Source organism: Hibiscus syriacus, unplaced genomic scaffold (genome assembly GCF_006381635.1).
Source record: "Hibiscus syriacus cultivar Baekdansim isolate YM2019G1 unplaced genomic scaffold, ASM638163v2 tig00117038_pilon, whole genome shotgun sequence".
Classification (NCBI taxonomy): domain Eukaryota; kingdom Viridiplantae; phylum Streptophyta; class Magnoliopsida; order Malvales; family Malvaceae; genus Hibiscus; species Hibiscus syriacus.
In genome coordinates this window covers 806,044-831,654 of record NW_024063534.1, presented here as the reverse complement: position 1 = coordinate 831,654, position 25,611 = coordinate 806,044, and the positions used below count along the sequence as shown (strand labels likewise).

General features: G+C 33.7%; 1 protein-coding gene and 1 long non-coding RNA gene across 2 annotated transcripts; both read left to right on the top strand.

The window, feature by feature from the left end:
- Positions 1-6,580: 6,580 nt before the first annotated feature.
- LOC120196988 lies at positions 6,581-7,031 on the top strand. The gene is made up of 3 exons (XR_005523234.1): positions 6,581-6,644; positions 6,727-6,867; positions 6,944-7,031. It is a non-coding gene; the product is annotated as an uncharacterized LOC120196988 (long non-coding RNA).
- A 480-nt stretch (positions 7,032-7,511) lies between these two features.
- LOC120196999 (villin-2-like) lies at positions 7,512-24,712 on the top strand. The gene is made up of 4 exons (XM_039198653.1): positions 7,512-7,586; positions 23,800-24,052; positions 24,225-24,447; positions 24,527-24,712. Exons 1-3 carry the CDS (start codon positions 7,512-7,514, stop codon positions 24,395-24,397), a joined length of 501 nt encoding a protein of 166 aa, XP_039054584.1. The 3' UTR covers positions 24,398-24,447; positions 24,527-24,712.
- Positions 24,713-25,611: the final 899 nt, after the last annotated feature.

Here is a 25,611-nt window from a genome sequence, read left to right as displayed (position 1 = left end):
TGAGAATGACATCGCTAAAAGGTTAACTCCTCTCCCGAGAAAGTCAAGAAAGATAACACTAAAAGATTGACTCCTCTTCGCGAGAAAGTTAAGAATGAAATCACTAAAAGGTTAACTCTTCTTCATGAGAAAGTAAAAAAAGACAACACTAAAAGATTGACTCCACTTCACGAGAAAGTCAAGAATAACTTCACTAAAAGATTGACCCTTCTTCACGAAAAAGTCAAGAAGGACAACACTAAAAGATCGACTCCTCTTCGCGAGAAAGTCAAGAAAGACAACACTAAAAGATCGACTTCTCTTCACGAGAAAGTCAAAAATAACATTATTAAAAGACCGACCTCTCTTCACGAGAAAGTCAATAATGACGACACTAAAAGTGATTTTTTAGAGAAACTATCCTAAGAAGGACAAAAATGAATTTCCAGGGAAATCATCCAAAAAAGACTAGAGTGAGGTTTCCAAGGAAACAGTCTTAAGAAAAACAAAAATGGTTTCTCAAAATAGATTTTACAGGCATCCTCATTAAAAAAAATCAAAATTTATCATGTATGTATGAAATAATGGCTGATATGATGCAATGACGCAAATTCATGTAACATGTATAAATACATGTTTTCTTGATATGGTGGGAATGATTGCAAGAGTAGTCTTCATTATATTCCTAGTTCGACTGTCTTTATTCTTTTTCTACACCAGAGTGTACTCTTGCAATTCTCTACTTGTGACAAATTGTTTTGCTTGCCTCATCTCATTTTTCCCCAAAAATTATCATTTGCCCTAGTTTTATAAAGAGCTTATATGTCTAAGAGACACTTTCCATTTTCCAATATATACTCCAGAGAGATTGTCTTATTCGAAAATGTTTTTCTTTCTCTTTCAAATTTTAAAAATGTGAATGTTTGATGAAGATTTTTTGAAAAATAGAGCCCCATAAAATGGGCTCGCAATTGAAACAAAATATAAAACAATAGTTCATTGGGCATAAAACAAATCAATTACTCTTTTGATTCTTCAAGAATTTAGCCTTTTGACAAGTGTCGAGATTAATGAAAAATTTAAGGTATATGTCAATTTTGGAAAGATAAGGTCTCTCAAGGTGGCCTTTTTTATTATAGCATATGTGGGAGGAAATGGTTCTTATGTTCATCTTCTAGAGATTCTCACTGGTTCCAAGCTCTCAGGAGCACATTTGGGATGTGAGGTGATTCAACAAGAGATTTGTAAGACTGTCTCTTATGTCGTAATTACACAATTTAATATTCGAGTCGCCCATTCAGGTTTTCTACTTTAATCCTCATTTGGCTTCAAAACGTCTTTCAAAATTTTATGTCTTAAACCCTTTTATCATTTTTTATCATGCATTAAATGTTTTATAAAACCTTTCGCAAATAAAAAATTAATCATGAGAGGAGGAATGAAATATGAAAATAGTCTCTTTTGTTTAGAACTCCATGTATGCTTAGAAGGGACTTTTTAGGTGTGTAACGTAGGCTATGGTTCACGGTTACAAAAGAAAGGGATAAATAGGCCCAAACAAAATTTTAAGGGTGATTGAACCAATGATCAATTCATTCTGATGTGTTAAATCTTACCTTGCTAAAATTTAATATGCTTGCAATATATATTTTATTTCCTTTTGATTTTCTTTGGTGTTACATAATCTTCTTGTGAATTGGATCTTTGAAACGATTGCACTTGATCAACCTTGTGGCTTGAGGCTTGACGAGTCACTCATCTTGAAGTACTTGATATGTTTTCATTTCTTTTTTTCTCGTTTTTCTTTTCTCTATTTCCTTTTTTTTTTTTTCTTTTTTTTCTTTCATTTTCTTTTTCTTTCTCTTTTTCTGTCTTTTCTCTTTATTTTTGTGTGTGTTGAATATGGATCTATTGGATGAGTTTAGGAATTCAATTGCTTTGAGCACCTTCTTGTCCTCTTTATGTGAAGAATTTTACACTTTTATCTTGTAACACCCATAACTGGTGTACACAAACCAATAGGAGTTACAGATGTCACATCAGAAATTCAAAATATTTCATTAATTGAAATGAGTAAAATTTTGTTTCATCCAAACATCTCAAGTTTGATAACTTGAACAATTATTATAAAATAATTATTCAGAGAAAAATCATAATATAATATTATTGGTTACCAATTCAAAACCAGTTTCAAGTAGTGATAGACAATTTTTTTCTATTTTCATAAATTAAATAAGACTGTCAATCACGTTTGATTTAAAATCCCAAATTATTTTTAAGCATAGTTTAATATCATAATATTTCTTCACACCATTAATTATATTTAATAGTAATTATATTAAGAAATTGCATACATTTCATTCTCATATACATGCCAGATAGAACTTTTAGAACACAGTAGGATGTCATCATTGTTACCTGTAAATATTTCCTTGGTGATTGATGCCAAGTTCAACTCCTTACTCATTTTCTTAATGTTTCCTAAGTGTGAAAATCATCACATGCTAAGTATACACTTAGTGAGGCAATCATATGAATATTTAAAGCAATGCAACAAACAAATTTAAATGAATAACCATATTCAATGCAATATGATCACATTACTTGTATTCCAACCATGTTACCATATATTAACATGATATAACTGGATATCAAGTTTCTTACCAATATACTTGCCATTCATTCCACAAGCTCATAAGCTTATTTGTCTGTTTATCATTTATTAACCAATAAACCATAGCCCAAAGTATAATTGTATGAGGACCCCAATATAGGAGTCAAATATTGCATTGTAGTGTTGAGGTCGAGTCTTTTCTCGCCTAATAATGCACCGTAGTGCTGAGGTCGGGCTCTACCCACCTTATACACCGTAGTGTTTTGTACCATGTGTCTTCTCTAAATACTTAGAGGCATGCACTATGTTCTTTCTCTAGACACTCCAGTGCTACCTAATATGTAGGTTCTAGACTTTATGGCATGCCATTAATACAACTAACCCTCGATAACATACTTGGGCATATAGTCTTTTTTTCCATCCATGGCAAAGCATATTATCATAATTTAACATTGGCCTGACATAAATATCTTGCCAATATAAACAAGGTAGACTTATCGCAAGTCTTCCTGATGATGTATAAAACATCTATGCATAATGTCATGCATGAATTGCAGTCACTTTGACATTATATAAAAGTCAAAACATAAGTCTCACTAAGCTTTAACTTGATCTTTTGCTTCTAATTCGAACACTCAAAAAATATTACGTTTATACAAATGGAAACTAGACTCAAATAAGAATCTATCCATATAAATCACTCCTATTTCAATTTGTACAATTTATGGTAAATTTTCAAAGTTGGCGACATAATGTTTTGAGCAGAATCTGCTGCCCCATTTTCTGACCTATCCTCGATTAAAATTTCATATCTTTTTGTATATACCTAGAAATCAATTTTTGTTTGTTCTGAAAAAAACTAGACTGGTATAATAGTCTAACGGTATAAAAATAATCCCTCATCATTTTAGACTCAAATAAGAATCTATCCATATAAATCACTCATTTCAATTTGTACAATTTATGGTAAATTTTCAAAGTTGGCCGACATAATATGTTTTGAGCAGAATCTGCTGCCCCATTTTCTGACCTATCCTCGATTAAAATTTCATATCTTTTTGTATATACCTAGAAATCAATTTTTGTTTGTTCTGAAAAAAACTAGACTGGTATAATAGTCTAACGGTATAAAAATAATCCCCTCATCATTTTTGTAGAATTTATGGTGATTATTGCTTATATAACCGTCAATTTTGATCTCAATTCCCTCTTGGCGACGCTATCTCGCCAAGTGTGCTCCCAGGAAGTCGAATGTACTTTCAATAAGCCGATCCTTCCTCCCACACATTTAATCGCAACAACAATCTTGACCAAAGTCTATCTTTGATTTCGAAAACTATTTTGATTTTGAAAACAAAAATAAGCGCAGAGATTGAGAGAGATACTCCAAAGATATTAAGGGCCTGTTTCAATTCTCCCGATGGAATTGAGTCATCGCTTCAGCTCTCGGCTTATGAGAAAATTAGCTAAGCATGACAAAAGTCATACTTAGCATATTTAAAAACAAAGCTTTAAAATAAAAAGAAAAAATTGAAAACCTTGAAAAGTAAAATAAAAAAGAAAACTTTTAATAAAACTAGAAAGGAAAAGAGAATTGTAATCTGAAATGTGTCTATAGGCTTACCCCAAGAGGGTATTTATATCTTCTCAAAGCCTAAGGATAAACAAAGAAATTAAAATAAAATAATCCTAAAGATAATTGTTTTTTCCCTAAATTCGAACTTTAAACAAGTCTCCTAATGCAACCCTGCTCGTCCATCTTCTAGAAGGTGCTCTGACTAGATCTTTTAGAAACCGCCGCTAACTGGACCTTCTAAAAACTGCCATATCATACTGTGTCGTGCCCAGTGTCGTGCCCATATCTCAAGATATGACCAAATAATAAAAAAATGCAGAATACGCCCGTTTAACCACTAGTTCTAGAAAGTAAGGACCTGCACAAAAATAAGCATAACACAACCAAATCAACAGCAATAAATCCACATGATCGAAGAAATAACGAGAAAATATTAACTATTATGAATATTTATAAAACACTATTATGACTGGTTTTTTATGGAGGGTTGAATTATAGGAAAAGTATTCATTGGGAAAAGTGGGCTTGGGTTTACAGACCGAAGGAATTGAGTGGTTTGGGAATAGCAAAGTTGGATCTTATGAATTGAGCTCTTTTGGGGAAGTGGATGTGGAAGTTCATTTATGAGAAATAGTCGATGTGGAAAAGGGTTATATGTTATGTCAACAATATTGACTTGACATCCTTTGCGGTTGATAAATTAATTTCCTCTAGAGCTTATTGGCTATGGAAAAGGATAGTTAAGAACTATTTTCTATGTAATGATTTTGGTGTTTGTTTTAAGGGAAATACTCATATTAGGGTCGACAATGATGAATCCATTTCGTTTTGGCATGATGTGTGTTTAGATGGAGTTCCCTTGAAAAATCGATTTCCAAGATTGTTTATCCTCCGACTAACAAAGAAATGAAAATTGTTAACTTTAGGATAAAAAGCTCTTTTGGTTGGATTTGGGATATCCAGATGAGGAGGAATTTGGCAGACTGGGAGATGGAGCAGTGGCTTTAATTTTATTCGTTGTTATACAACTTTCACTCCTCGGAGTTGATTGATGATAGTTATGTTTGGTTTGGATAGGGAGATGGTTGTTTCTCGGTGAAATCGTGCATGAGGCTTATGTTTGATAGGTCTGAAGTTAACTTTTTATTGCCAAAATATGAATGGCTTAGGGTTGCCCCTCCTCGGGTGGAGTCTTTCGTGTGGCAAGTGGCTCACAAAAAGGTGGTAGTAAAAGTCAAATTAGTTAAGCGTGGTGTATTGGGGATTGAGGATCAATTGTGTCCCATGTGTGGCCCTTATCCAGAATATGTTTCTCATCTTTTTGTTTCCTGCAATGTCTCTTTGGGTCTTTGGACGAGTTTTATGAGCATGTGGAATATCTCTTTCGTTGTCCCCTAGAGTCTGGTGATTTACAATCGGCCTGGTTTGGTTTGGTCCCACATTCGTCCATATGGACCTTTATTCTTGAAACAATCTTGTGGTCGATTTGGAAGGAAAGAAACAAAATAGTTTTTAAAACAGGGAATCTTAATCGAGTTCAATTTTTTTCTGGTAAGATACTGAGTGGCAACATGGTTCTCTTTAAAGTTTCAAAATTGTTTGGTCCTTTTTGACAGTTTTGTGGGCAATCTTTCGATAACAGATTTCTGCCAGTGTTCAAAAAAAGTTTATTCTATTCGTGAAGGTTGGTGTCCTCCTCTACTAGTTTTCTTTAATGTAAAAGTGGATGGTGCTATATATAGTCATTGGCAGAAGGGTGGCATAGTTGGTTTACTTCGGGACAAAAATGGTTCAATGTTGGATTCATTTTTTGAGAAAGTTAGATATGGTCCTCCAATTTTGGCAGAACTATTGGCTATTAAGAGGGGTTTCCAGCTATTTTTGGGATCGAAGTGGGAATGAAGGGGATGACTAATTTTAGAGTTTGAATGTTTAGTTGCCTTAGACTGGATCAATAATCCAGTTTATTGTACTCCTCTGTTTAAGGAAGTGGTGAATAACATTGCTAATATTGTGTCAAATAAAGGTGTAGTTATTAGGTATATTAAGAGAGTTGCCAACTACAAGGGTGACGAGTTTGCTAAATTGGGGACTAGTTAGTTGTTATGTACTGGGTTGTTTTGTTGTTCGATGGTAGGTGATGTTTGGATGTATTTTGGTCTTTTGTACTCTTCTTGTATCTGTTTTTTAGTAATAAAATTTATGGCACTCTTTTCCTCCTTCCAATGTATGTTGAGCTACCTTCGTAGCTTGACGGTTACGAAGGGATTTTTTAACGAGGCCTATATTTTCTATCAAAATAAATAAATAAACATGATTTGCTTTATTTTCATATTTTTGCTCTAAGATTGCGTCTCTTGCCCCCGATTATTAATGGAACTTTAGCCATTATATTTCTTAAAAAAAATTAGCCATTATAATCGTTCTTTGCATTATTTTGTATGATTCTACATGGATGCCTCAGGAAAGTTTGTGGTGAGCTTTTTCAAATTTAATTGAAACCAGTTCGGACAGGCATCTTTGTGTATTCCATATGTAAATCCACATTCTGTTGCAGGTTGAAGAAGTTTACAATTTCTCTCAGGACGATCTCTTGACAGAAGATATTTTGATACTTGACACACATGCTGAAGTGTTTGTTTGGGTTGGTAAGTGTGTAGACCCCAAAGAAAAGCAAAACACCTTTGAAGTTGGCCAAGTATAAATGTGAAATTGATTCCTCAGCTTTTTATTCTTCCAAGATGCTTGCTATTCATTTTATAAGTTCTTTGCAGAAATAAATTGACATGGTTGCATCTCTAGAAGGCTTGTCCCCACTTATTCCACTTTACAAAGTTACCGAAAGAAACTAACCCTTCTTCTTCACAACATTCTTCTCATGGGATTCCGCCCAAGCTACTGTATGTGTGTGCAGGACCGGTTTTTTACTTCATCCTTAAGTTACTGTCACTTCAATTAATGTTAGATCACTTTTATCATCCTCAACAACATATAATGAGAACCTAAAATCTGAATTGAAACTACATTCCCAATGATGGAAAAGTAGAATAGCATGATGCATTAATGTTGGATAGACCAAAGAGGGAGTCCACTGTTTGGAATCCAAGTCTTCAATAATTTAAATCTACAGTTCATACCTTTGACATTTTTGTCACTCAAAGTGCAACCACCACACCAACCCCCCCCCCAAAAAAAAAAAGAAAAAAGAAGAGAGAGAGAGAGTTATATTTCTATATCATGCCAAAAAAATTATGAAACCTATGTTATCGACGTGGTTCATCCTTCCTTTCATGTATGTTGCATTCAGCTGCATCTCCTTGATATTTATGTTTTAGATGTTATATGTGGCCGCTGCAGGTGCAAGAAATCTCATTCCAGAAGGTGGCATTGCTCTTTGGGGCTGGCCAAGCTGTAGAGATTATTTTTTCTTTAATTCACATGAAGTGAATTTTCAATATATGATTTTTTTCTTTGTACATAAATTATTTTCTGTATATGAAGTTTTGATGGATTGAAAGCATGCATGATTGTGTATCAATGTTCCAACTTTTTTCCCTTTTCTAAATAAATTAATTTCTGTCAAATAGACTACATAGTTGTCTTACACTTTTTTTGGATATGGTTTTTTTTTGGCTTCCTGTTATAACCTTTATTATTTCTTTAATGAGCTTATCCAACGTATATTGTTGCCAACTCAACTCTAAGTGAATGTCCCTAACTTTTAAGATGAAATTATGATATTACTCTGTACAACTTGATGAAGTTGAACTTTAGCATGGTTGCCTCTAGGCAAGAGTCTTTGATCCTGACCTTGTAGCCTTTTGGGTAATACTTCGAATTGATAAATTAGGAAATAATATTAGATCTTATGTGAAGATGATAATGCCTTCCTCTATCTTTCTCACAATGATCATGTACTAAACTTGTAAATATTCTAAGAAGAAAGAAAAGTGAGAATTCGAATGAAGAGAGACCCTAAGTTTTGTTCGAATTGCTTACTGGAAAAAAAATCAACATGCTTTTGTAGGCTGAGAATTATAAAAGTAAAGTTTAACTAGGAATCTTTATCCTAACTTGTATCTCCTAAAAATATTATTTTCTAAGAAGGTAAAACATAATCATAAATTGCAAGTAAATTAAAATTAGAACTATAATTTAAGATAAAAAAATCCTCTTCTAATAGCCTTTCAATCACAATAGCTTTCCACATTCCCCCTCACGCTCCGTGTACATGTTGTACAATACCATGTACGAATTGAGTCCATCAATGCTCGTCCTTGCAATGGTTTTGGTAAGAATATCTACAAGTTGTTGTTGAGTAGGAATTTAGTGTAGTTCTACAAGTCCCATACTTGACCTTTTTTGAAATGAAGTGTATGATAATCTCCACATGTTTTGTCTGATCTTGATGAACATAATTTTTAGCAATGTTAATGGCTGATTGATTGTTACTTTGTATCTTGATCTTTTGAATCAACCTTTAGCCCATTTAATAGCCTTTGAATCCAAATTCCTTCAAAAATTCTTGAAGCAATTGCTTGAAATTAAGACTTCACAGTACTTTTTACTACGAACTGCTTTTTTTGATTAGGTTGCCCCAAACAATAGAGCAATAGCTACTTGTAGACCTCCTTTCAGTAAATTGTCTAGCCCTACTTGTATCAGTGAATACCTCTACTTCACGGTTTTCGCTTTTTCAAAGAGTAATCCATGTCTAGAGTCATTTTTGGGTATCTTAGGATTCAATTAACAACCTCTAAGTGTTCATGTGGACCGTTCATAATATGATATCAATTATGAGTTTCGAGTCATATATATGATTGTCCGATCGTGATTCTAGTAAGAGATTGAATTGCTTGCTTTGAACGGAAGATGATGGAAGTTGTAGTTTGGATGGAATGAAAGTATGGCGAAGGTATGGGTTGGTAATGGCGTGGATTGTGTAAGATAGATTGAAAAGAAAACAGATTGTGACCCTTTAACTATATGAAGTTAGGAACCAATAATATAAAGAGATAGAATCAAAGTGGGAGTAGATGGAACGTGACCCACTAGATGTAGATGAGCTAGTAACCAACGCTATAATAAAAGGAAATGGATGAAGAATACAAAACTATCTTAAAGCCGATAAAGTTCTACAAGAGAACAGAATGAAAGCAAGCTCTCAATGATATTTTATATATTCAAATGTGTGTCTACAAATGATCCCAAAGGTGCCTATTTATACTATTTCTAAGCAGCATATGAAATGACTCAAAAGATGAAAACATTCTCATCAAATTAGCAATAAAATGCATTTTAATGCTTTATCTTCTTATCTTCAAGTTTGGTTGAATTTTCTAGATCATTTTGGGATGAATCTAGACAATTTGAAGCTGAATTTGGCCTTAATTTCATCCAAGGGGTGGAAGACTGTTGCTATTCCATGTTGAAAATTGTCTTAATACATTACTAGAAAAAACCCCTTTAATGACGCGCATTATGCGTCTTCTATGGGTGCAGATGACACACAAATGAGCACCGTTGAAGCCACCGACATAAATCTCAGATGACACGCAATTGTGCGTCATAAATCTATGACGTGTATTTATGAAACATATTTATGATGCTCATTGCACGTCATTGAAGCCCCCATCATTAATGAAGACGACACACATTGGTTTGTCATAAATTTATGAAACGCATTTATGACTTACATTACGTGTCATTGAAGCACACGTCATTAGAAAAGATGACACCCATTCGTGTGTCGTGGTTGTATGTCGTAAATTATATATATATATATATATATATATATGTAGATTGACAAATAATCAAACTAAATCACATTTAATGCCTCATTATACTCTCTCTCTCTCTCTCTCTCTCTATATATATATATATATATTATATATATATATCTATTATATAAGCAATCCATTTGCATATAATATATTAACATTAAGTTACCAAAAATATTGTAATCATATGTCGATACAAAATATCACGGCATAATAAAGTTTTCCACATAAAATACTCATTCTTTGCGAGTATCATCAATGTCATCATCCGTGTATTCTTCCTTCCCATCTCCAACCTAAGTAAAAAATATGAAATAAGTATATAATTTATACTTATTTAAAGTGAAGTATATAAATATCAAAGAGTACTAAAATGATAAATTTTAATCATAATAATAAGATTATTGCAAGTATGGAAATAAATAAAGTAGTTTGAAATAAGCAAACATATATATACTAACTTGGTGCTATAACAATAAGTAGAAAATAAATAAAGTAGGAATGTTCACAGGAACTTACCATTTTATCAACAATAATCTAAACATTCGGGTCATAACCTTATTTTTTTCATTTGTCTTGCCTTTTTCCACAACAATGCTCTATCAATCTCGTATTCCTCTTTTCCCGTTTCTTGCATCTAAATTAAAAAGAATAACAACAATAAACATATGAATATCTAAACTATTCAATTAATTTACTACATAAAATCTCAAGTGTTAGTCCAGCATATCCTTTTCTACTCAACCGATGATTATATCTATGATGTCCATGCATTTATGCCACACTCCACATGCCACGGCAATTTTTCTCAATCCTGACAAAGACTCTACTTCTCTTGGATATGGAACACTCTATCTTTCACCATGGCCCAAGGAACCAAATGTACCATCTCTGAAAGTAAAACAGCTGTCTTGTTGATGTTATCAAAGTCGTATGCCATGGACCACAAGTTAATGAAGCTACTTGAAGCCCCTCAAGAGGACTTGAAATTCTCTTTGGTATCTAGTGGCTGACATCAGTACCATGACCAAGAAGCCCAACATTGTGAGTTCCATCTCCCCATGTATAAAGTTCCCCAGCCATTGTAACAGCACAAGTATGGAATTCACCACAGACGACAAAATCAACACTAGTGACATCCAGTGATTCAACAAGACGAGGTTGAATAACATCCGTTCCAACACCATGGCCAATTTGTCCTCTAGATTCTTCACCCCATGTAAAAACTTCACCTTGCCTTGTAACTAGGCCAGCATGCTTGACCCCACAGGCTACATGATGTACATCTAAAACTACATTATACTCTAAAGGCCTGGGAAGAAGTACATCTGCCCTCATGCTAAAATAATTGGCATTCTTATCAGCTACGACCTTCATAGCACTATCACAGATCACTTCACCCCATATATACACATCCCCTAAAGCATCATAATCATCCGGTGTAGAACCATGACTAGAAGTACTTGGGGCACTAGAAACACTAACACGAAAAACATATGAACTAGATCCTTTTACATCCATATTTGTGACTTCTGATGCTGTATGTGACCTTTCAGAATGAAAATAATTATCAGGTTGTGAACTCTTAGGTGAAGTGTTAGGGTTAAACTGACAAAAACTTCAGGGGAACTAATATCTCGAGTGGCACTGACAGAACTGTCAGTTGCGCTATTTGATGTCAGATATCTGCCATTCTGGAACCAGTCAGGGATAAACATTTATGGTAAACATGATTAACTGTAGCTATAATAGTAACACAATTAAAAAAAATTAAGCATATATTTTTAGGCCTATAAATGAAAGAATTTTAATAACTAGGAATAAGCCACTGAAATCTTATATACAAAGTTAACCCACCTAAATTGTGTCGCATTTTGAACATGTAACAACATCAGCACCTAATCTGGATTATTCGGCCAATGGAATAGATACCAGTGGTTATACTTAAAATTATATACATCACTTCATCAAATAGAAAAAAAAAACACAAAGACTAGTCGGAAGAAGTCAAAAGAAGATGGAATTTCATCAAGGTAAAAGCCTCCATCAATCCAGCCATCAATTTTGGAGCGTCCACTCTGACCAGAGGAAATTAATTCTTTGAGGCCTACAATCCGCACCTCTGCCTCGGCTTTTTCCTTGCAAATCTAGAAGCCAACCATGCATTAAATTAAGAAGAGACACACATAAGAGAATAAAAAATATAAACAATATCTTATTATCTACCTACAAACAGACTATCAAAGTTCCATTACAAACCAGATCAAGTGACCTTTTCACGTTGTCGTATATAAGAGAAAAAGATAAATATTCTTTCTCACGCCGGAGATATCGCTGGAAAATAGCCTGATAGAGCATTAACAACGAAAATTTAGAATAAATTAAAAAGAAAAAGAAAAACATAGCAGAAAGAAAACTAGATATTGTGACAAAAAAAGTAAGAATTAGAGTATCGACATCTATACTAATATTAAGGTCCCTGACTGAATTGGTTTCCCGATTTAACCAGACACCAACTCAATCAAGAACACAACTTAAGAAATTAATTAACACAATAGCATCAAGGTCATGTCAGCACTTCGATATTTCAAAATAATACATTCTTCTTCTAAACAAACTACCTAAAATATCTTTTTCTTTTCTTAACATAATGGGTGTACATGTTTCTAGTCATACATTAAAATAAAAATGCAACAAAAGGAACATAAAGATCTTACAGTTCTTTGTCCAGGAATTATTTTAGAAACTGAGGCTAACTTCAAACTTCTTTCACGCTGCTTGAAATCCAAATTAGAGTTGTTTCATCCTGCAATTTAAAAAGAGAACAGTTGGTAAGTGTAGAAATTTTTTACTTAGATTAAAATAAAGTTTAAAAAAGGAAAGGAAAAGAAAAGAAGCAACAAGTAAAATAGAATTACTTGGTAATTCAAAACAGAGTCTATTTGTCAATTTAGGAACAAAAGATACCAAATCTCTGCATACTTGTCTCTATTTTCACATCATCTAATAAAGCATAAAAGAGTACTATCCACACATGAAAAGAATGTAACAAAGGTTTCAAAAGTTAGAACCAAACTTACATTAGAAAGTTTAAATGGACAAAACTTAGCCTTTCCCTTGCATCCATATTTCAGAAGCTGAGCACCCTTCTTCAAAGCTATTAATGCCTACATAAGGTACAAAGATTATTTGCAGAAGGATAAAAACATCAAGAAAGTAATTTCATGATGAAGAAAATTTAAAAATAAGAAACAAAATGCTACACTTAAAGATTCCAAAAAATAGAAGAAAATCCAAAATTTCCTCCAGATAACCCTTCGTTTCTTCCCATGATCATAAAATTTGAGGGAAATTTTGAAAGTCAAACAAAGTTAACAACAAAATTGAGAATAAGAATAAAGTATAAACAAAATCTTAAAGGTTAACTATAAAACAAAGAAAAGTAGAAAGTTAACAACAAAATTGAGAATAAGAATAAAGTATAAACAAAATCTTAAAGGTTAACTATAAAACAAAGAAAAGTAGAAAGGTAAAAGGGAAGACCTGGTCGATGTCACGTTGGGCATTACCGTAGCTAACAAGATTTGCCATTCCATGTGAGGAAATTACAAACGCCACCACCCTTTACGATCGCTCCCCGGAGCTCCGTTCATCATATGCAACTACCACCTCTCATACTTTCTCTTCACTTTGATCATCTTTCCCTCCGACGCTTACTATCTTAAATAAAACAATGCTTCAACTCTCTATTCCAAAACAGCTAACGAAAACCAGAAGCAATTCCTTTAGCAGATCTACCATGATATCTGGTCCTTCAACTCCGAAATCCCAGCATTCACCTCTTTCAATGAACCCTTCTTTATTAAGAATAGCATAAGAAAAAAAATGTGAAAGTGCAGCTAGAAACCGTAGAAGTAACTAAGTATCAATGGCATGTGACACGTAAAATAGAGAAACAAAGGATGGATTAATTGAAAAAGATTAAAAAGAAGTTTCTTACCCTTTTACATTTTACATCAGCAAGCTTCTTTATCAAATGTTGTTTCCCTTTGGGTAAAGTTGTGGTGAATAGGAGGCCAGTACCAGAAGCGGGAAAGGAATTAAATAATGGGGGGAAATTAAAAGATGACTTTTACAGATGACACAAAATTAAAAGTGAACTCCGTGTTTTTGCTAAATTTTTTGGATTATAACTATTAAATATGACACACATTATTGTAAGTCATAAATCTTTCAGATTTTAAAAAACATGACATTTTTTATGACACACATTTTTTGCAAGTCATAAATTAGCGTGTGTCATCGTTTGTGTGTCATTAAAGGTATATTTTCTTGTAGTGATAATTGAATTAAATCACCCTTCATTGCATGCTCCATTGAAGAATATGAACAAACCTTGAATTAAGATGATAACAATCAGATTTGAATGCCTTGAATGGGTGAATTAAGAGTCCTTCAATGGCTTGTCACTTGGATGAAGTTGAAAAGACTCTCCCTTGGCTCAAACTCATCCATGCATAAAATTTCCGTAACAAAATTCCAGCCGGCATTGTCTTCAATAAATCGATAATATCTCAAGCTCCTGATATCGGATTAAGGTGATTCAAAATGCATTGAAAAGCTAAGAAATAGAGGAATAATGTCCAATTGATTTCTAGAACCAAACACATCTGTATCGCATCCATAATTGTAAGACATTCTGACTGACATTTTTGCATATGATGAAAGCGTTAAACTTCTCTCATGCACCTAGACACAAAGGTGAACTTTATTCAATATTTAATTGAAAACATGCATGAAAATAAAAGCAACGTAAAGTGTTCCTCACTTATTATTATTCCTTCATCATGTCCCAAACTTGATGTAAACATACTCTCCATGGTTGTTTGAAACTCTTTAACCCTTGCTCGTGTGATGGGGCCACTAGGGTACTTCTCCGAGTCTTTATTATTGGCGATCATATCAGTCCTTGTGTTAACTGACAATACTTACAGCAAATGCAATGTCTAGCATTGTATGTGAGAGATAAAATCAATTTGCTGACTAACCTTTGGTATTGATCTTTGTTGACTGTAATGTTAGGACCGTCGGCGCACCCCATGGCGCAGCGGAAACAAAACCTGACGGTCTCACCAGTGATCCATGTACGAAAAACTGAAATCGGGATGAAGAGATGCAAATACTTACAGCGGGTTCCTTGAAAAACAACAAGGACAACAGTGAATACTGGTGGTGTAGATCAATTCGAATCGTAAGCCTCCATGAAATCACGTCTCGACCTCTACTCAGTTCACCCGATTGAGAGCAATGTTGTTTTCCCCCAAATCCGTTTTGAGAGAAAATGGTTGAAGGTTTTTGTGTGTGTTCTTCCAAAACGGCTGCTAGACCTAACACACCCTTTTACAGCCAAGTTACCCTAATCATATTAGGGTTTATATTATTTTAAATAATTAAATCTATATTTAATTAATTAAAATTTAATAATCCTTTTATATCCAAGTTACCCTAATCATATTAGGGATTTTATTATTTCAAATTAATTAAATCTATATTTAATTAATTGAAATTAAATATTCGGGATTATTAAAATATATACCTAATTAACTCTAGATATATTTTAGTATTGTACAACAAATTGTACAACTTTGCTCGTTTCAATCCTAGGGTGTGACCTTGTAGGTTCTTGTAATGTTAGAAGTAATTATTAGAACAATTCCAATATTACATACAATGAGTGACATCTAGCAATATATCATTGTTACCTAAGTTACAAGAAAATATGATTCGACATATCATCTTGGTGATTAACTCTTTTATGTATTACATCCTTATGTCCTTTATATCTAGAATAAGCACAAGTCTTGGAATAGTCACACTTGTATAGCCCATCTATTGTTTCTTGATATCTAGAGTAGACTTTAATTAACGAATAGTTTATGATATCTCATATCAACTTATTCGAGCATGGCCATACGTTTCTAGTCTTACTCGATCAAGTGGCTTGTGATATATTTCCTATTATGTAAGAAGGACAAATCTTATCTTAATCATACACATCCACTACATATATTGAGATATATTCAATAACAATCTTTATAGAGCAACCAGTTACGAAGCTTGTTTAGCTGCATCATAACATACAACAATATATGTTGGGATAATATTGATCTCAAGTCTGAGGATCATACATATAGTCATCAACATGAGCAATGTTATGATTGTCACATAATAATCCAAGACATATGCTCATGGTGGGTCAATCCAATACATTGTTCTCTAACAATATAATCATGTATCAATTCTGACATCTCTATGTCAATGACAACTCGTCATCAATCAATAACATGTTAGTCTTAAGCGTATTATTATTTTCCATGCCCATAATAATACTTGACTAGGGATCTTTTAATAATAACAAATATGTCATTATATGGACTTTATTATCTTCCAGTTTATGTTAAACACATATATATAACTGAAAATAATAGTGACAATGCCTTTATTCAACAAAATCGGTAAATAAAAGTATTAATACAATCATTATATGATTGGTCTTTGGGCATACTCTAACAATCTCCCACTAGCACTAAGACCAATCACTCACATATCTAATACCGAGTGACTCAGTGTGACGATCATGCCTCTGCTATGTAAGAGGCTTCGTCAAGGGATCAAGCAATGTTTTCATCCGTGTGTACTCTACATATTTCCACATCTCCTCGATCAATGATCTCTCGAATGAGATGAAAGCGCCTAAGAATATGTTTGGATTGTTGATGAGATATGGGTTTCTTTGCTTGTGCAATGACTCCAGTATTGTCACAACGAAGTTCTACAACATCTGTTATGCTAGGAACAACCCCTAATTCTATTATAAACTTATGGATCCAAACAACCTCTTTTGATGCTTCACTGGCTGCAATGTATTTAGCCTCTTTTGTAGAATCAACTATTGTGTCTTGCTTCAAACATTTCCAGCTCACAGCACCTCCATTAAGATAAAACATAAAACCCGATTACGATCGTGAGTCATCCTTGTTAGTTGGAAGCTGGCATCAATATAACCTTTTATACAAAGCTCTTTCTCCCCTCCAAAGACAAAAAATTTATCTTTAGTTCTTCTTAAGTACTTAAGGATATTTTTAACCGCAACCCAATGATTTTGACCAGGGTTCGCTTGATACCGACTCGTCATGCTTAAAGAATATGATACATTTGGTCGAGTACATATTATGACATACATGATAGAACCAATAGCTTAAGCATATGGAATCTTATTCATCCGTTCTCTTTCTTATGGAGTTGAAGGACACATTTCCTTCGAAAGATATACACTGCCTCACCCAAATCTTTCATAGAAAAACAACTACTTAACCAAGTCTTAATAGACTGTAAAGTAGGTATATCATTTCCTATGATGAGTATGTCATCTACATACAAGATTAGGAAAGAAACAATGCTCCCACTAGCCTTCTTATAAACACAAGGCTCATCTTCATTTATGATAAAACCAAACTCTTTGATTGCATCATTGAAACGAAGATTCCAGCTTCGAAAAGCTTGCTTTAGTCCATAAATAGACCTTTGTAGCTTACAAACCTTTCCAGTATTTCCTGGAAAGACAAAACCTTCTGGTTGTGTCATATACACATCCTCTTCAAGTTTTCCATTAAGGAAGGAAGGTTTGACGTTCATTTGCCAGATTTCATAACCATGGAATGTAGCTATTGCGAGCAGGATCCAGATGGACTTAAACATAGCTACAGGAGTGAATGTTTTGTCATAGTCTACACCATGAACTTGTCGAAAACCTCTAGCGACTAATTGCCCCTTGTATGTTTGTACATTACCATCTATGTCGGTTTTCTTCTTGAAAACCCATTTACACCCTATAGGTTTGGCCCCTTCAGGGGATTCAACCAAAGTCCATACTTGGTTTACTAACATGGAATCCATCTCAGATCTCATGGATTTAGGCCATTTCTTACAGTCTAGGCTAGACATTGCCTCTTGATAAGTGTTGGGCTAATCTTGATCCATTAGAAGAACATCTCCATATGTCGTAACGAGAAATCCAAATCTCTTAGGTGCACGATGTTCACTTATGGATCTACGCAGTGATTGTGTTTTAAATCTGTTGAATGCTCCTCAAAAACTTGTGAAACATGCTCAACTTCAGGTTCATTTATTTGTTGCTCTTGAACTTCTCCAATTTCAATATTTATATCCTTCCCTTTCTTTGAGAGAAATTATCTTTTGAGAAAAACTCATGTTCAAGCAACGAACACTTTATTCTCATTAGTGTTGAAGAAATAATATCCCTTAGTTTCTTTAGGATATCCAACAAATATACACTTATGAGATTTAGGTTTGAGGTTTGTAGACATATGATATTTTACATAAGCTTTACAACCCTAAATCTTCATAAAAGACATTGGGACGTTTCCCAGTCCATATCTCATATGGTGTCTTTTGAACTGATTTAGATGGAACATGATTTAGTGTGAAAGTGGTTGTTTCAAGTACATGTCCCCAAAAAGAAGTTGGAAGATCACTATGACTCGTCATCGATCGAACCATGTCTAAAAGTGTTCGATTCCTTCTTTCAGAAACTCCATTCCATTGTGGTGTACTAGGTGGTGTAAGCTGTGAGATAATCCCTCATTCTTTTAGGAGTTCATAAAACTCTATTCTTAAGTATTCTCTACCTCGATCTGATCAAAGTACCTTAATACTCTTGCCTAGTTGATGTAGTACTTCATTTTTAATTTCCTTAAACTATTCAAGGGCTTCAGATTTATGGCGCATAAGATAAATATACCTATACCGACTGAAGTCATCGCTAAAAGTAATGAAGTAATGGAATCCACCTCTGGCTTGTGTATTCATTGGTCTACATACATCACTATGTATTAACCCCAATAAATTACTTGCTCGCTCACCTTTACTATGAAAAGGAGCTTTAGTCATTTTTCCCAACAAGCAAGATTCACATAAATCATATTGTTCGAAAATAAATGAATCTAAAAATCCATCTTTATGGAGTTTTGATATGTGTTTCTCACTTATATTGCCTAAACGACAATGCCAAAGATAAGTTTGATTCGAGTCATTTATTTTTGATCTCTTAGTATTTATGTTATAAATGATGTTTTCTTGATCCAAAATACAGAGACCATTTACCAATTGTGTCGACCCATAAAAAAACACTATCGAGATAAAAAGAACAACAATTATTCTTAATAATAATCTAACAAATCTTGTCCAAACAAGAAATAGAAATAATGTTCTTAGTTAAACTAGGCACATAATAGCAATCCTCTAAATTTAAATCAATTCCACTAGGCAAAGATAAATCATATGTCCCTATAGCTAATGGAGTAACTCTTGCTCCATTTCCCACTCGTAGGTCCACGTCTCCTTTAGCCAGATTCCTTCTCTTTTGCAGTCCCTGTATAGAAGTACAAATATGAGAACCACAACCGGTATCTAATACCCAAGAAGTAGATGTTGACAAATTAACATCAATAACATAAATACTTGAAACAAACGTTCCGTTTGCTTTTGCCTTCTTGACCTCTTGAAGGTAAAAGGTAGTTTCTCTTCCAGTGTGCAGTCTTATCGCAATAGAAACATTTTCCTTCTTGGGTAACTCCCCCTTTGGGTTTTAATGCATTTTTCCCTTTTGGTTTAGTCTTACCATTGCCCTTAGACTTTGCCACTACTTTTTTCTTTCCCTTTCCTTTGTCCTTGTGGACCATCAGAATGGGCTTAGGTCCAACCTTTTTCATGTTACTTTCAGTAGTTCATAACATGCCAAGTAACTGTGGTAAAGTCTTGTTAATTTCATTCATGTTGAAATTAAGGACAAATTGGCTAAAGCAATCTGGCAATGATTGCAGGATACAACGGTAGCCAATTCATCTTTGAGAGGAAATGCCAACTTTTCCAACGTTTGGATGTAGCCCATCATCTTGACGACATGAGCTCCTATAGGAGTTCCCTCTTCCATTTTGCATTGAAATAGAGCTTTAGAGGTCTCATATCTCTCTTGACGTGCTTGCCCTTCATATATTTCTTTGAGATTTTGAATCATCTCATATGCAACCATGTCCTCATGTTGCTTCTGAAGCTCAGGAGTCATGGTAGCAAGCATTAGACATCCAACATCTAACATATCATCCATATGTTTCTTGAATTTGTCTTTGTCAGCTTTTGAAGCATTAGCTACCGGTTCATCAGGAACAGGTTTCTCAATGACATATTCATTCCTTTCCTATTTGAGAACAATTCTCAAATTACGAAACCAGTCAAGGAAGTTTATGCCATTAAGTTTATCCTTCTCAATGAGTGATCGCAATGATAAAGTGTTGTTTGCCATTAAATCTACAACAATGAAAATATTAAAGTAAGTAAATTTACCGAATTAAAATTTATAAATAGGACTTTATTTACAACTTACTCCCACTATTTTATTCAAAATTAAAAACCCTCTTTGTTTTAATTTCAGAAAAATTCAACAAATTTTTTTCTAGTGGGTGAGGATCCATAATACATCAATTTCCTAAATCAGCTTTGGCTTTTCTTTTAGGATAGTGATTATTTAGGTAAGTAACACTTGACTAGTTACATCTCATGTAAGTTCTCATTTTGGTGAACAACTTTTGTTTAAGTCATCTCATGACTTATCCAAATATTTAACCTCTAGGTTTCTAATCCTATTAGAATAACCTAGCTTAGTTATTACCAATATTTCAACCGGTGAATATCATTTGCTTATTCTTTGCGTTTAACCAATATAGATTTATGTGCCAATGCTTTGGCAAAGCCCACACAATATCGATCAAAGCCTTAACGAGGGTAAATATTGGACGATTAAGTTAACTTAGATTATTAAGAGGGATTTGCATAATTATCTCATCATTTTTCATTTTAATATTAGACCTTTATTGATCTCATCAATATTTATTCTTATTTTATCATTTGATGCATTGCATACATAACAAATATAACAATAAATAAGATGCAATGGTTATAGCCCAAAACAATGACTAAGGTGGCTCATCCCAATCCAATGGGAGAACCAAGAACCCTAAAGCCTAAGACTGCTCTCTAGGAATCTTCTCGCCATTCTTCTGCTCCTTGTAAATCTTCATAGGTTTACAATTTTAAAAGAAACTCGTTTTACATACGAGGGAGTAAGAAAAGAAGAGAAATACAACAGAGATATAGAAAGGCAAGGCTCGCAGATCGTATTTCACATTAAACCATTATAAAGTGAATAAGGGCTATAACCATGCGTGTCAAACACCATGCAAAACAAACATATCATTTATATATATACACGTTCTTATGCCTTTGTTAAAAAAAATTAATATGGGCCTTCAATTTGTACTGCTGATGTGTGTCAAGGGGATATTTTAAAAAATAGTACTTCTATTTCCATGGAAAAACTTCACGATTTGATAACAATTATCAACAAAATCGTACTTTTTGGATTTTTAATCCCGAAGGTTTTCTGCATTGGAACAACCATTGTTCCATTTCCAAACGCGATCTGCTATCGCACTCACACATATCATCCAGTAATAAATCGATTGAAAAACATATTAACATATTAATCTTTGTGGTTATCGATTCGAACAATGATATCAACATATTTACCGAAATCGATAAAACTAGAACATGCATCTCATAAATATCACATCAACCAAAAATGTAACCCAAATTTAGACCGTACAAGTGGCTCTGATGCCACTGTAGGGACCATCGACGCACCCCATGGCGCAGCGGAAACAACTCGACGGTCTCACCAGCAATCCAAGTATGAAAAACTGAAATCGGGAGGAAGAGATGCAAATAATTTCAGTGGGTTCCTTGAAAAATAGCAAGGACAACAGTGAATACTGGTGGTGTAGATCAGTTCGAATCGTAAGCCTCCACAAAATCACGTCTCGGCCTCTACTCAGTTCACCCGATTGAGAGCAATTCTGTTTTCCCCCAAAACCGTTTTGAGAGAAAATGGCTGAAGGTTTTTGTGTGTGTTCTTCCAAAACGGCTGCTAGACCTAACACACCATTTTATAGCCAAGTTACCCTAATCATATTACGGTTTCTATTATTTCAAATTAATTAAATCTATATTTAATTAATTGGAATTTAATAATCCTTTTATATCCAAGTTACCCTAATCATATTAGGGATTTTATTATTTCAAATTAATTAAATCTATATTTAATTAATTGAAATTAAATATTCAGAATTATTAAAATATATACTTAATTAACTCTAGATATATTTTAGTATCGTACAACAAATTGTACATCTTTGCTCGTTTCAATCCTAGGGTGTGACCCTATAGGTTCTTGTAACATTAGCAGTAATTATTAGAACAATTCTAAAATTACATACAATGAGTGACATCTAGCAATATATCATTGTCACCTAAGTTACAAGAAAATATGATTCGACATATCATCTTGGTGATTAACGCTTTTATGTATTACATCCTTATGTCTTTTATATCTAGAATAGGCACAAGTCTTGGAATAGTCACACTTGTATAACCCATCTATTGTTTCTTGATATCTAGAGTAGACTTTAATCATGTATCAATTCATCATGCATGTTGGAATATATCTTCAATATATGTTGGATAATATTGATCTCAACTCTGAAGATCATACATATAGTCATCACCATGAGCAATGTTATGATTGTCACATAATAATCCAAGACATATGCTAATGGTGGGTCAATCCAATACATTGTTCTCTAACAATATAATCATGTATCAATTCTGATATCTCTATGCCAATGACAACTCGTCATCAATCAATAACATGTTAGTCTTAAGCATATTATTATTGTCCATGCCCATATATATGGACTTTATTATCTTCCAGTTTATGTTAAACACATATATATAATTGAAAATAATAGCGACAATGCTTTTATTCAATAAAATCGGTAAATAAAATTATTAATACAATCATCATATGATTGGTCTTTGGGCATACTCTAACATGGAATTCCTCTTCACTCTTCCTTCGTTTTAGATTAGGATCCATGGGAGTTTTTGCTGATTTGCACCCGAGCATATCTGTCCTAGTGTAACCTCTATTTAAGAGGACAATGTGAAGGCAATAAAGTAAGAAGTTGTAAACTTTTTTAAAAGTATTACGAGATCTTATTTATGAGTATTTTATATTATTAGTAGTCTTTCCTTAGTAGGAGATTTTAGAAACTCTTTTAGTTGACCTAATTTAACCACTATTCAAGAGGCCAATGTGGAAGCAATAAAGAAAGAAGTTGAAATTAAAAAAAAAAAAAACTACGAGATTTAAGATTCTCTCGAAGGAGTCTAAGGTTTGGAATCTCCTTCTGGGTTCCACTATCAATCAAAACACGTGATCCTAACAATTTGGTACCATCGCAATGAATGAGATTTCTTTTATGGTATAATTCTTTGATCTGCCTTGTTAGCTACATGTTCTATTTTTGCAAAATTATCTGCTTTCTTCCATCTTTTAATTTAATAATTTATAATGCATTTCATTCCCCTCTTTTTTTTCACTGTTTAAATGTTAGTTCTGGTTGTTTTCACCAATAATGTTTGTTTCAACTTTAGGCAGTTTGTTTGACGCTTTTGTCTTTGTATGTTAGCCGATGGAGTTTATTATTGTTTCCTTTTGCTTTAGTTGCCATTTCAGTCGATACATGTCATAATGTGATATTGCTTTCATATTTCATGATTATGCATGGGGTACTGTTTGGCTGTATTATGAGAATTTGAAGCACTCGTCTAAGTTTCTTACAATAATTTGATATGTACCATTACAGCGGGTGCAGGATCGATCCAATGGAAATAAAGGGGGAGCCACACAAATAGCTTCAGCTTTAGCTGCCTTATCATCCGCATTTAATCCTTCATCTGCTAGCAAAATCTCTACTCCAAAGCCTTCAAGAACTGGTCAAGGATCGCAAAGAGCGGCAGCTGTAGCTGCTCTTTCTTCGGTTCTTACTGCTGAAAAGAAGAAACAATCACCTGATGTATCCCCTGCAAAATCCAGTAGCAGCACCCCTGCAGTAACCAGCCCACCTCGTAAGAAACCCCTTCTTCTCTTTGGAAGTGTCGTCTAAAAACGAGCAAATGTTTTGGGCTGATTCAAAAGGAAGTTGCTAAATCTTCTTGATGCAACTACTGATTAAGTAAATTTGACCCCGTCTTTAGAGTATAGTACTGAAATGTTATCTAACGCATCTGGATTGAACAGCTGAAACAAAGAGTGAAGTGGACTCTTCTGAATTAGAAGAATCTAGGTTCCTGAAGCCAAGGAGACTGGTGTATCTGAAAACAATGGGGAGGATTCTGAACCAAAGCAAGAGAGTGAGCTTGACGAGAATGGGAGTGGAACCACTCAAAGTACTTTCCGTTACGAGCAACTGAAGGCCAAATCTGAAAATCCTGTAAGTGGAATTGATTTCAAACGGAGAGAGGTTTGTCCCACCTTTGACGTTTTTAAGTTCACTCTATAACTTCTGAATATATTACCATTCTCACCGTTCCTTTTCTCAGGCTTATTTGTCAGATGATGAGTTCAAGACAGTATTTGGGATGGAGTAAGAAGCATTTTATAAATTGCCAAAGTGGAAGCAAGATATGCAGAAAAAGAAAGTTGAGTTATTCTAGAGAATGAATGCATTGTATGCTCTTCCTATTCATTCCATCAACACTCCATTGAATTTGATCTTCACTTCTGCTCGAAAATTTCAACAATGTCGGAATTTCACACCCGCAGTTTAGAATGGAAATTAAATCAACCGTTGATTTAATGTTATTCTTCCCTGGTCACTTTTCCCTTTGATAGTATACTTTTAGGTTGTCTCTAAAATCTTGTTTTTAAATTATCCCAAATAAGTGTACATTAACCTTTATTTTATTTTATTAAGTGCAAATCCTATTTGATTGATATTAATATTAAAATAAGTCACATAAGCAAATTGTTAATGAAATGATGATCGAGTGAATTAAATTAAGTCACGTAACTAAAAAAAATTAATGTATAAAGCTTAATTATTATGATTATATAACGTAAAAATAAATAAAAATGATAAATAGTTGATGCTCTAACAATGCATAACTCTTTGAAACATTAGTGGATTAGATGCTGGTGCATCAACAAGTATAAATTTATATGAAATTAGTTTTAAAAGTTCATTATGATGTGCCATTGTTGGATTCACTGATAATGCATAGGATTATACTACGTAAATACACCAAACATTAATCTATAAAAATTCAAACATAAATGGACTAATTTTAACTTGGTTATCTTATTTATTTATTAGATGTTTAATTTGATAACAATGTTTCAAATACAAATTTACTAACTAGTGTCAAACCCACATATTTAGGTCCACGACATATGTGTAAGTGTTCGTTAAAGAGGTTTTATGAGGAGTATCTGGCTTGCTAAGCCCACCAGACTTGGCACATTACTTGAAGAATGCTAGAGAGTACATTTACACTAGCCTTGCAAATAAGGAAAGTGACATTATATAAGATAATGTCCACAGTGGCTGTGTAGAAATGATAAGGGAAAACAAATTAGAGAAGATTGTGAAAGAGTTTTGCCATACAATGTGAACTCCAAGGAGAGT

Excerpts from the sequence above, each read along its gene's own strand:
- LOC120196999 (XM_039198653.1), top strand. The coding sequence starts at position 7,512 with ATGTGGCCGCTGCAGGTGCAAGAAATCTCATTCCAGAAGGTGGCATTG. Across the intron at positions 7,587-23,799 it reads GGGCTGGCCAAGCTGTAGAG|GATCGATCCAATGGAAATAA; the intron begins ATTATTTTTTCT and ends CAGCGGGTGCAG. Across the intron at positions 24,053-24,224 it reads TGCAGTAACCAGCCCACCTC|CTGAAACAAAGAGTGAAGTG; the intron begins GTAAGAAACCCC and ends TGGATTGAACAG.